The sequence below is a fragment of the Montipora foliosa genome, chromosome 1 (assembly GCF_036669935.1).
Source record: "Montipora foliosa isolate CH-2021 chromosome 1, ASM3666993v2, whole genome shotgun sequence".
Classification (NCBI taxonomy): domain Eukaryota; kingdom Metazoa; phylum Cnidaria; class Anthozoa; order Scleractinia; family Acroporidae; genus Montipora; species Montipora foliosa.
In genome coordinates, this window is record NC_090869.1 from 69,098,300 (window position 1) to 69,110,799 (window position 12,500).

A 12,500-nucleotide genomic window follows, 5' to 3' on the forward strand; every position below is an offset into this window, starting at 1 on the left:
GTTGTGCAAGGCGCCCAGAAATCAACACGAACATCTGGAATTCACTTAGCAATGAAAGTGCTTACTTTTCGCTCATGAGATAAAACACATGTGTATGAACACATCTCCTAAAGAACTTGAAATGCTCATAGGCACAGATATTTTTTTTCAAACAAACAACTTTGTATCATGGTGTCACGCAAGGTGACAAATGCTGTATTTTCGAAACGAAGGACGTTATGGAACAGGGTAAATTCCGACAAGCGACATGGCCCAAAAAGTAGCGACAGCACATAAAATGAAATTCCGACAAAAGACATCCTCTCCCAGCAAAATTCCGACAGTGACGTCAAGGCCGAAAATGAGCCGAATAAACCCCGACTCCAACCTCGTTCCCAGGGGCAGAGAAGAGAGACCCTGGGAACGAGGTTGCCCCGACTCGAGTGATTTTAAAATTCAGACAAGCGACCCTGGACCCCCCCCCCCCCCCCCCCACTCCCACTCCGGTCAGAGCCTCTTTCTAGGTCATTTTCAACCTCCTGTAGATAAAAATTTAAAAATTAAAAACACCTTGCGATTTTTTAGAATTTGATGACGTCACTGTGAATTTGCCTTTTCCGTACATTTCATTCGAAGAACTGGGTACGAGGAAGTATACACCTTCAGCTAGGAGTCTGCCTCTGATAAGAATTCAGCAATTGAATTATTGTTTCTGTCTTTCCATCCGGCTTCTGTTTTAGTGTTGAAATTTCGATCAGAGGTCAGTAAACAGTTTGGTTATTACGTTACGGTTTCTAAACTTCAAATGACTACTGAGCTTATGTGGTGAACCTATGCCTATTGAAACACCACTCTACGCGCTACTCATGTCATCAAAGTCTATACCGTTGATTTGTTGTGTATGCCTGCTTCAGTCGTTTTCACGACGAACTTCGATTCTCGTTCTGCTTGCACGCGTTTGTTCATTTAGAGATGACGTCAAAATAAAGTGATCAGGCGACTGTCACAAGACTAGTAGTGATATCTGAGATCTTGAACTTTCGCAAAAGTCCAACAAAATAATGGTTTCCTGAGTCGGTTTGTTTTACTAAAGCGAACCAACCTTAAAATGACAAACATAGAGCCTGGCTAGAGCGTTCAACTCAGAAGAATTCGCTTAACCTTAAAATACACTGCTAGCACGTGCCCCAGTCACGCAAGAGGTCAGATTTGAACTTACATTTTTGTGTTCCTCCTGAAGATATTTCGCTAACATCTGCAGCTGCATCTACTTATAATAATGTAAGTTCATGACTATCTCTCCGCAGGCCTCCAAAATGGCACAAGGAGCTGATAATTCACCATTATTAGTCCACGATGAGAACAGCGAAGGCCGTTTTTCAAAACCAATATCTGAAGAAGGACACTTAATCTCGGGGCAACGATCAAGGAAGAAATTTCTTGTGGTTGTTTGCATTCTCTTTGTGGAGCTTTGCGAGCGTTTGACGTTCTACGGTGTAGTGGCCAATCTGATTTTTTATTGCAAAGATGTCCTTAATCTGGCCTCTCCATTGCCCAGTACGATCGCTTTGGCTTTTCAAGGTAAAGTTCAACATTTTAGTAACCTGAAACTAAATAATAGCGGTTATCAGTCACACGTGCCCCTCAACGACATATTTTCATATTTCGAAGGTAAAATTTAAGTGGCTGGCAATCAAATGTTTCCATGATAATCATAACAAGAGAAAATGAGGGACAGAGAAGAGGACCCCTAGTTTGGCCCTTGGGATATGTGACGTTCGCGCGAAAATCTTTCCACATTGAAATTTGTTTCATTTCTCGCCTGAAATTAGGTCATAAATTGCTTATTCCAAAATTGGAGGGTCACCGACTTTGTTTCGGAGAAAAAGGCAAGAGAAAATGCCCTAATTTCGATAGATGGGTCATGATAAAGAAATGTAGCCTCATCTACTCATCCGTCAAAATTCGTAAAAATAATATGATAAGAGTGAAGGTCTCTGTGCATAGAAATATCGGAGTAGGTTTTTTAGATAATTGAATGCCGTTAGCGATGTCGTAAACAGTAGTTAAATCTTAACGAGCGTTTTCGCGGGCGCTACCCGTTGTAACCACTTTAGGAATTCAGGACAAAAGGAAGGAAAATTTTAAACAAGATAACTTCTTACATTGAGTAAAATCGAGGTGATGTTGCGAAGCTCTTGGAAAATTTCGTTTGTCACGATTTGCGTGACCTGTCAGGGAAGGACTGGAACCCAAGACAGGCTAAATCGATGAAAGGTTTTTGAAGAAAAAAAAACATTTTTTCTCGAGCATAGCAAAGAAGTTTCAAGCAGGCGTTATCTTTATTTGGTTAGGGGTTTGAATCATAATCTTTCCATTGCCGTCATGCTCATCTTCTGGAGTGTGGTTTTTGTGAAATAGGAATTAGTGAAAGTGGATTAGGAAGAGAAGATAATTCTGGTCTATTTTCATGAAGTAAAGGAAAAGAACTTCAAAAACATGCGTTCATTTTGAATTAAGAAGTTCGTAAGGTCATAGAAAACCAACCCCATTAAATTTACGCAACGTCGAAGACTAAAACTAACCTTCCTCAAGTTTTCAAAACTTTCAACCACTACTCGATTAGCGACCTTTTTCAGCCTCCCGGTCCTTTCTCTTTAACGTTTCATGATGAATTGGAAAAAATGTACCATTCTTTAGCCGACCTGGACATTTTTCCCCGGCGTTTTTTTCGCCAGACTAATGCTTGAAGTAATGCGTGACACATACAGTCGCGTTACCTGCGCCGAAAAGTTGCGCACAAACAATTAGCGCTAACGTCCTTAAGTTATTTTTAGATGTCACAGAAACGGAAATCTGTTTCCCGAAACGTCCGCAAAATCAATAGGCGCTCTTGATTACAAGAAATTGATCACAAGAAATTCAAAATGGGGGCGAAAGCGAGTTTGCGAAGCAAGGAAAATCGTATATTTTTATCGAAAATCCGAAGTGGGAGATAGATTCCAAAAAGGCGGTTTCAAATGGCTCGTTAGCGGAAGAATACGACTCTGCTCTCTCTCATGTATCATTTCATCGTTGATTCATTCCTCACGGGAACATTAGAACCCACAAATGACCAGCTCCCAACGGTCATCCCAACGTCAGTGGCTGCATAGCTCAGTTGGTTAGAGCGTCGCACCGGTATCGCGAGGTCACGGGTTCAAACCCCAAAGTCCTGAATTTTCCAGGCTTCTTTACGCAATTGCAAAAATTGCGTTCATAACTGAGAGGATCATAGCTTCACTTGATTTCATATCCGCAGTTCATTTATATATATGATCCATTTCATATATTATTTCATCGTTCATTCGACTTAGCTATCTCACTTCGAGCGATCCAGGCGACAGCGATTGCAGTGAGGAAGCCTCGACATTTCCAGGCGTCACAAGAAGTTCGAAATCGAGGCACAAAAGCGGGAACTCTAGTGGTAAACAGAGGAAACACACTTCCCTCAGCGCCTCACAACTACATTTTGGCACTTCAGTGCTAAAGACACTAACAAACAAGCTAAGTCATTCAAATGAATGAATGGCCACTTGTTTTGATTCAAATATTTCATTTCCGCAGTTGCTACTCACAATAAAAATGACATTTCCAAATAAATGTAATCTGATGTTTTTGTGTTGAAATGTACAACTTTGCTTGCCTGAATATGCTCTTATCACAAACCCTTTCAAGGAATGGGTTCATTAATTTCCCTGGCGTAACAATAAAGTTAAACTCGCAGTGTTTCTATGACGCGTTCCACTGCCACTGGGTCGTTCACTTCAAATTTCCCTTCGTCGAGTGTTCTACAAATGAAAACTTCCAAGGAATTTGCAATGACCAAAAGGACTAAACAATAAACGGAACAGTTGATAACTGCCAACATCTTCTCTATAGTTCTTCGCCATACATACAAAAACAATGATAGCTGTACTGCTACGATGGCCAGAAATTTCTGAGGATTTTCCAAAATAGACAAATTTGTCACATGTATTTGACAGTGAAAAGGGAATGTATAAATGCTGTTTTAACGATGAAATGATACATGAATTGGATCATATATGAACTGCGGATATGAAATCAAGTGAAGCTATGATCTTCGCAGTTGTGAACGCAATTTTTGCAATTGCGTAGATAAACCTGAGAAATTCAGGACTTCAACGGGATTTGAACCCTGACCTCGCGATACCGGTGCGACGCTCTAACCAACTGAGCTATGAAGCCACTGGGAGCTGGTCATTTTGGGTTCTAATGTTCCCGTGAGGAATGAATCAACGATGAAATGATATATGAATTGGGTCATATATGAACTGCGGATATGAAATCAAGTGAAGCTATGATCTTCGCAGTTGCGAACGCAATTTTTGCAATTGCGTAGAGAAGCCTGAAAAATTCAGGACTTCAACGGGATTTGAACCCATGACCTCGCGATACCAGTGCGACGCTCGAATCGCCTTTAAATATGACTAAAGACGATGTTACTTCTTTCTCCAATGGTTGCTACTTTTGTTTTTTTTTTCCTCTAGAAAAAAACTGAATACTCAACAAAAGTGCGATCTTCGTCCATTTTCTTTTCGATACTTTTCGAAGAAATCGATAAAATCGATACGAAATTACAAAAATCGATCAAAGTCGACAATGACAAGGATGCAGATATTGGATTTGTATCGATTTTCGATATTAGTCGATTAATTAGAATCCATTACGATCGATTATGTTCGATTTCTATCGAGTATAGAAACTATCGATTAGTTACGTTCTGTGTAAAGCCAAGGTCTCTTCATGGCATCGATTCAAAATTACCCGTCGTAAGAAAGCAACGTAGAAACGAAACCACTCTACTCTTTAACCATAGAAAGTTTTTGAACATTTAAGTGCCTGTTTTTTTAACTCAAAATGCTACTTAAAGCACCTTGGACTGAAAAGACCTGATACTTTGTGGGGCAAGTGAGAAGGCGTCGTGCGAAGAGTTCACTCGCACCGTTTTATCATTCAAGACAACGTGCTCGTAGGTTTTGATAACACACTTGAGGCCCTGGCTACTGGTTACCACCAGTTGGTACTGTTGACGTCATTGTGCGTAATATGTTTGGGTACTAGATGGTGTGTAGCAATTTTAATGGGCGTTGCGTTCTCTCTAGAGAGGCCGATAGTAGTAGTACTAGTAGTAGTAGTAGTAGTAGTAGTAGTAGTAGTAGTAGTAGTGGAATCCTCGTCTCGAAGAGGCGATGGTTAGCGCTGGGGATTTGGGCAGGATCTTGTATGACTGTGTAGTCCGATCCTGGAGTGACAGCCTCTGTTGCAGGTGGTGCAGACGTGCCCTGTGGAATCGCGCGCAGAGACTGCGCGTTCTTTCGTCGCTACTCCCTGGCATGGAGCCTGGACTTTAGCGTTCGCTTCCGCCTTTGAAACCACCGCTTTGACACTTTGCCGCCATGTGTCTTGGTGATTGGCGATGTCCTCCCATGCACTGATGTCGATTAGTGCAGTTCGCAAGTCTCGCTTGATGACGTCCTTGTAGCGCAGCATCGGTCGACCCACTCGGCGGACGCCCTCCCGCAGTTCTCGCCTCACAACCCTGTTACGAAAAATAGTATTGCGTGACAAGCGTTACTGTCTCGAAGCTTCGCGAGAGTTCGTAGTTTGTTTATATTTAGGTTTGTACGTAAGCGTTTCTAAATCGGTGTGTTTTGTAATCTTTCTATAATTAGATTCATTACTAATTTAGAAAGTTCTAGAAGTTTATTGTCAGAGTATATAAGTAGACGAGTCCAAACGGAGTGTTTTTCTAACTAGTTTTTCACAAGCGAAGAGAGTTGGCGTTGGCCGTGTTTAGTCAAGTGTGACGGAAGCTGTGTTTATTCAAGTTGGCGGAGGCCGTGTAAGTTTGTCGAGTACGTGTTAAGAGTTTTACTTCGTGGAAACTACGTTCACTTTTGGAATAAATCTTCTTGTTGTTGTTCCGACAACCCTGCGTTCAGTTTAGTTTGCAAGCTACCTTTCCTCTAAACATTCGAACTCGTAACAAACCCACTCCCCGGCTATAACAGCCTTACGGAACCAGAGTATTGCCGTAGATATTGTGAATATTTGATGGAAAATACGAATAATCTCATTTGTAACTATCCTTCTCATTTTTGGTGCCTTTTTTAATGACCAACGAACCAATTTATTCTGACAAAATTTGATGCTCGGTATCCTGTAATCTCGTCTTTAAATATCCTGTACCTGGTTAATTTTCCCCCAAAATATCTCGTATTCCTGTAATTTTTTGCCTAAATATCCCGTATCCTTATAACCCCTAAAGCCTAGTTTTCATATTTCGGGAAAATCCCAGACGATCGGGGATTTCGCAGTTTCCCATCTTCCCATATTTTGCCGACTAATGAAAACCATAAATCGTAGGCATCCCCGATAATCTGGGATGGTCGGGGATGGTTTTAGCGATGGTTTTAGCTCGTTACCAATCCTCTAAATTGCACGTTTCAAGGTTTGGCGCACTTTCCATTTATCTGGGACAAGCGTCTAGCGATTTTCAGTTATGTCGGCACAATCAGGGACGGTCGGGAAACTGCGAAATCCTTGATCGTCTGGGATTTTCCCTTAACTTATTGAGGAAAGTATCGAAATTCCTCTACTTTCTCATATCTCATAATACACCTCTTTTACCCCCAAAACAATTGCATAGGCATTGTTTTCGATTTCTCTTGGGACGTCTTTATGTCCCAAGAGAAATAGAAAAATTCTCCTGACTCAATTTCAACGTTGTACCAAATTCAAATCCTTTGGGAATAAAACGTTCTGTTCCAAGTATTTCCATATCATTTAAATGTGAACGCTTCATTGTCATCCACGTTCAATAGACAGAGAATCTTAACCCCGAGAGATTTGAAGAGTTAGCCGAATAGGTCTATCCGCGTGTGTACCTATTCTTATAAGCTAAGTCAATGAGTTGTGCCATAGAAAATTCTTGTTCTTAAATTTTAGGAACATGCTTCTTTACTCCTGTGATCGGTGGATGGATTGCGGACACTTTGCTTGGGCGATACAACACTATATTTGGATCTTCTCTTCTTTACATCGTTGGAACTGTTGTCCTCACATTGATTACTTATAACTACCCTTCAGCCTACGCTCTGAACACGTCTCATAAAGAAGGATTTCTTGCGGTGTCGCTTATTCTCATTTCCATTGGAACAGGAGGAATTAAGGCAAACGTATCGCCAATGGGAGCGGACCAAGTTGAGGAAGAAGGAGCGGAAATGGTTCAGAAGTTCTTTGACTGGTTTTACTGGTTTATTCAGATCGGGGCATTCCTTGCCTATTCGGTCGTTGCCTACGTTCAGCAAGAAGTGTCCTTTTTCTACGGCTACCTAATAACCGCAGTCTCCATGGCCTTGGCAACTATTCTTCTTCTTCTCGGGAGAAATCACTACATTGTTCATCCCCCAGAGGGCAGTTGTTTAGCAGATACGTTTAGAATTATTGCTCGTGGCGCAAAGACAAAACTCTGTGGTATAAAATATCCGGCTCAATTTCACTGGCTTGATTGTGCGAAGATAACAAAAGGAGGGGATTTCCCTGACGATAAGGTGGAAGGAGTTAAATGCGTTGTCCAATTGATGCCAATTTTCTTAACATTTATATTTTACTGGACAATATTTGGACAGGTAAGTCGTGTGCTAGAGACGTCTTTGATTTCGATTTTTTGTTGTTCAAACTTGCAGAGGTACAAGGCAATCTCGACCCCAGAGCTCTTCTCTTGACTGAGGGAGAGAAGAGCTCTGGGGAACCCGGAAACGAAATGTTTTCTCGTTGGTTTTCGTGAAGAACAATCAAAAGCGTCTCTAATTGGTGCATGTTCATGTTAGCACGAGCAGTGAGCAGGCGCCGTAAGGTTCAAATTGCCAATTTTTTGGCTATAAGAACCCCACGGCGCATGTTCTCCTACAGAGAGTTTCCTAGAGCCTTGGGTCGATCCGAGGCTCTGGTGACGAGAATGAGGTACAAGGCTGAAATCTTAGTTGCACTATCGCCGAACGAGGAGGCAGATGATATATCTACAGCGAAGACCACATCTGAACATCACGCCGGTGATTAGCCTTGTAAAAAAGGATTGATCATGTTACTTTAACAAACGCACTAAACCAAGAGTTCCCCCTCCTCTTCTCCCCCCCCCCCCTCCCGACGCGGACTGAGCGTACGAGAGATCCACCATAAACAGATTTCGTTGGAACATGTCACTGCCCTTCAACATAAACTGCTAGCCGTGCAAGTCAAGGCGCGCGCTTGTCGAGTCAAAGGTGTCTTTTGTTAAGCTATCTAGAGAGTCAGCTGATGGACGCTTTCTGCAATTTTTCCCGATTGCGTGACAAATCATGATTGACTCGGCAAGATTGACTTTGCAGGAGCTGCTAGCAGTCTCCCTTCACAACATAGCAAGCGGCTAATTGGAGCGATCTTCACGAATCAAGGGCGTAGCTAGGGGGGTCATAAAGTTTCTTTGCCAGAGTCTTATGATTAATCCTTCCGAGGTAGACGAAAAGCCAAGTGTGACTGGCTTTTGCCACAGTTTCCTCACACTTGGGGCAGGCGGTTTGCGATTCTTCAGACCTACGACTGGCTCATTTCATTGCCTGCGTTTGTTTTGATTAGTCAAAGTAATATGATTGATTTGACTACAATGATGACGACACTCTCCTTAAAATCGCTGCAAACGGTCGAGACACGCCTGATGCAGTTTCTTTAATTGCATGTCCGATCCTACAATTCCCTAAAAGCAGATAAATATTAACGGAGACTCTTTTCCTAGAGTACACTCATCTTTGAATGTTTTTTTGTTTCTTTGTTTTTAGGGTTTAACTACGTATCTGCTGCAAGGTTCTTACATGAAGTTAAAAGTCACTGATAAGATATCATTCCCAGTAGCTTCACTAAGCCTCTTTGAAAACGTCTCATTGCTTCTTTTGATTCCTCTTATGGACCGAGTTATTTTCCCAGGCTTTCGTCGTCTTGGTTTTGAGTTTACCCCACTGCGCAGAATCGGTGTTGGACTTCTCTTTGCAGCTGGTTCAGTTGTAATGGCGGGAATCATTGAAATTGAAAGAAAACACATTCTCGAGACTCATGGGGCGATCAAGCAGGACGTTTTTGACAAGCAGGTCAATGCCTCTAGTATGAGTGTTTTTTATCAAGTGCCGCAATATATTCTACAAGGAACAAGTGAGGCCTTGGTGTCAGTCACAGGTACAATTGAAGAATCTCTATGACAACTGAATTTAGGCCCCAGTTGTTTGAAGAGTGCATAGCGCTATCCACTCGATAAATCACTATCCAGTGGATAACGCAATTGCTTTTGCAAGTGTTTATCCGGTGGATAGTGATTTATCCGGTGGATAGCGTTATCGACCTTTTGAACAACCGAGGCCAGATCTGTTCATAAATACAGAAAGATGAGATGCACGTCCTCTATGACAAATTTCACGAAGTGTCCGCTTATCCGCTCTCCTCAACTACCACCTCACTTTGCCGTCCCTGAAAAATATCACATAAGCCGGCGTCCCTCAAACCTTACTCCTCAAGAAGATTCTTGGCTAAAAATAACCTTGACATCGACTGTTTAGTTGTAAATAATAGTTATAGTCATAGCTTTTTAAATGAGCTTATTTCTGTAATTGGGTACTTTGAATTAAGACTTAAAGGGGAATTTCGTGATTGAATCGTCTCAACTTCATTTGTTGACGTAAGTGATGACAACAGGCCATACCACGCAATCTTTTGCAACCTCTGATTTCATCAGAGTTAATAGAGGCGACCGGTATCACGAGGAGGCAGCTGTACTGTTTTGACAAGTCGGCTCTGTTGTTTTTGTTGTAATTTTTTTTTAGTTAAAGTCTAGTTTATCAATAAAATCATCGCCTTTAGAAATAAGCGAATTACGAAATTATTTTACAAGAATATAGGTATTAATTAAAAAGAATTTAAACTATTTATATGGTGTTCAAAATTTAACGCACTTTGATTGCTTGGTGACCTGGCCTATTGCATGGCAAAGAGGTTACCGGTGACTAATACTGACTACTTGTCACCTGGCCATGGCGGATATTAGAGACTGCGTCATCATCTGTTCCATCAGTTTGCAATTGAATATGTTTTGTTTTTCAGGTTTGGAATTCGCTTATTCCCAGTCTCCTGCCGAATTGCGCGGCGTGGTTATGGGTTTGTGCCTGGCAATGATTGGGTTTGGTTATTATCTTGCATCAGCACTGGCCTCCATTGTGAAGAAGGCATCTGATGGTCAGTGGTATCCTGATAACCTCAACAAGGGTACGCTGGAAGACTACATGTTTCTATTGGCTGGTTTGATGCTGGTAAATGCGGCTATTTTTCTGCTATTAGCGTTGAGGTATCGCTACGCCGACCATGGACACCACATTCAGGAAGAAGATTTGTCACAGACTGCTGGCGAAAATGACCGAGTTGGTTCAAATTCTGATGATGTGGACAAATGATGGAAAAGAATAGCCGATTTGAATTTTTGATGATTGCATCCATGTTGGATGACAGACGTAATAAATCTCTCATTTCTCTCTCTGCTTTTTTTTGCCATCCGTATTTGTGTATTTCGCCATTGTTATTTGCCTCTCACGCAGACGTTCTTAGGGCTTCGTTAGGCCCCCCCACTAAGGTCTGCTGAAACGAAAAATCACCTCAGTTCGTCGATTTCGGACCAGTCAGAGGCCGTTTTCCAGTTTTGGGTAAACTCGTGTTTTGTATGGCATTCTTTCGCAGCATGTGATTGGCTAGGCACAACACAATATTATTGGTCAATACTGATTGGTGTCTTGAAATAGTGGGCAAACTTAGCAGCCGTTAAACGGAAGAGGTTTTTCGTTTCAGCAGACGTTCGTGGGGGAGGAACTCGTGACGAAGCCCTAAGAACCTCTGCATGGGAGGCTACATTGGCGTTTATTTGCGCTTCTAGAAATTGGTTGCGAACTACCCACTGACCGGCACTCTTTCTTTTATTTTTTACACGAAGGGAGGAGGTAATGTTTATGTTTTAACAAGAATGAATTAGATAGGAGTGTTGTTATGGTATGGGTTGGCTCCCCAGCACGGTCTCAAATTAGTCTATTTTTAGAATACCAGTTCCCGCAAAAATCAGTTGTTATTTCCCTGAAAGAAACATGGCAGAAGCAGTCACGCGTGTCATGGCTTCTACTTATTGGTTAAAATTGGCGGCCCTTTGTTTGTTTCGCGCGCAAAGTGTATCTAAAAATAAATCAATTTATGAATGTGCTGGGGCAAGGCCGCAAAGTGATAGATCGACACTATTATCTAATTAACTCTTGGTTTAAATTACCTCTCTCGGGCTGTAATTTAATGAAACTTTATATTTATTGGCAGTTTTGTTGAATTGTTCGATTTTACTCATGCAATGCATGGAATCATCGACGCACATGAATTACAGACGATCGGTTTACCAACACACATACACTCTTATTAATTTTGTTTATGGAACATGATATGACTCAAAGAATACCACACCGATAACTATAAACTTGTATTTTTAATATTACACTTTAGGACAGAAAAACTACTCGTGTGCTGACGTGTACACTACACATAGCACATGCGTTAAATTAATCCAAAACTCGGAATGACTTGTTCGGGTAACTTGTCGCCTACTTGCAGGATCTAATAGAGATGAAACTGTTTGACAGTGTGCATATAGAATAAGTTGTCAAGAATGTCCACAAACGGAAGTAGTAACTTCATTTAACCAGATTGAGCCTGGACCAAAGCATTGCTCTACTTTCGGCGACATGAGGGTGAAAAACAGCTTCTAAAAAGTAGTATTAGGTAATATTTTTACTTGTGTTTTACTTAATGACCAAACCTACCCTGGGTGCCAGAGGAATTTTTTTCAAGGCCGGAGAGAACGCTCAGTGATTCCAAATCAACGGTCGAGGACGAAAAAAAAAGCCTCTGATTCACACGATCCCAGAACCTCATTTCCATGTCATCAAATTAGGACAGAATCTGTCCTTGTTCGCTGACTGGACATTACGTTCGAGGGAGTTACTGATTGGACAGATCGAAAAACCGGTACTCGACAGCTCTTGCGACAAGCAGTGTTGCGTGACTTCGGCTCGAGAGGAAGAGGCCAAACTGTTTCGATGGTCTATGTGCTCCTTCATTGCCTTCACGCACTATAACGGCTTTTAACTGATTGTAGTTAAATTGTTTTGCTTATCAATTCGCGCATGAGAACGCTTATAGATACTCAAGCTCGTTTTGGAGAGCGGTCGGGGGAATTAACTAAAAAAGTTGAACTCTTCAACATTTGTTGCAACCGTGTCTGGGAACGGAGGACTTATGGACGAAAAATGTTAAGGGGAGACAAAAGTTTCTCGCATTTCGAAGTCTTCCATTCAGCAATATAGGGAGTGATTTCTAGCTCTTTGCTATTACAGTATCCTGTTTTAAACACG

General features: G+C 41.6%; 2 protein-coding genes across 5 annotated transcripts in view; one reads left to right on the top strand and one right to left on the bottom strand.

Annotated features, from left to right (window-relative positions):
- The first annotated feature begins 613 nt into the window (after positions 1-613).
- LOC138006792 (solute carrier family 15 member 4-like) lies at positions 614-10,598 on the top strand. 3 transcript variants are annotated; one of them, XM_068853378.1, is made up of 5 exons: positions 614-739; positions 1,287-1,560; positions 6,991-7,673; positions 8,859-9,249; positions 10,168-10,598. In XM_068853378.1, the coding sequence occupies exons 2-5, from the start codon at positions 1,296-1,298 to the stop codon at positions 10,512-10,514; spliced, it is 1,686 nt and encodes a 561-aa protein (XP_068709479.1). In that variant the 5' UTR covers positions 614-739; positions 1,287-1,295; the 3' UTR covers positions 10,515-10,598. The 3 variants fall into 3 exon arrangements, with proteins under 3 accessions (XP_068709479.1, XP_068709470.1, XP_068709462.1); XM_068853369.1 differs by lacking the exon at positions 614-739 and adding an exon at positions 979-1,181; XM_068853361.1 differs by lacking the exon at positions 614-739 and having other exon boundaries at positions 1,205-1,560.
- A 128-nt stretch (positions 10,599-10,726) lies between these two features.
- Positions 10,727-12,500, bottom strand: part of LOC138006809 (solute carrier family 15 member 4-like) — a 25,865-nt gene continuing 24,091 nt past the window's right edge. For both annotated transcript variants that reach the window (XM_068853390.1, XM_068853399.1), the window contains exon 5: positions 10,727-12,500. This exon is cut by the window's right edge and continues 1,578 nt beyond it. The gene's annotated coding sequence lies outside the window, so the exon portion shown is untranslated.

Bases quoted from the DNA above. Each gene is read 5' to 3' on its own strand.
- LOC138006792 (XM_068853361.1), top strand. From the start codon at position 1,269: ATGACTATCTCTCCGCAGGCCTCCAAAATGGCACAAGGAGCTGATAAT. The intron at 1,561-6,990 runs GTAAAGTTCAAC...CTTAAATTTTAG, and splicing joins GATCGCTTTGGCTTTTCAAG to GAACATGCTTCTTTACTCCT. The intron at 7,674-8,858 runs GTAAGTCGTGTG...CTTTGTTTTTAG, and splicing joins ACTGGACAATATTTGGACAG to GGTTTAACTACGTATCTGCT.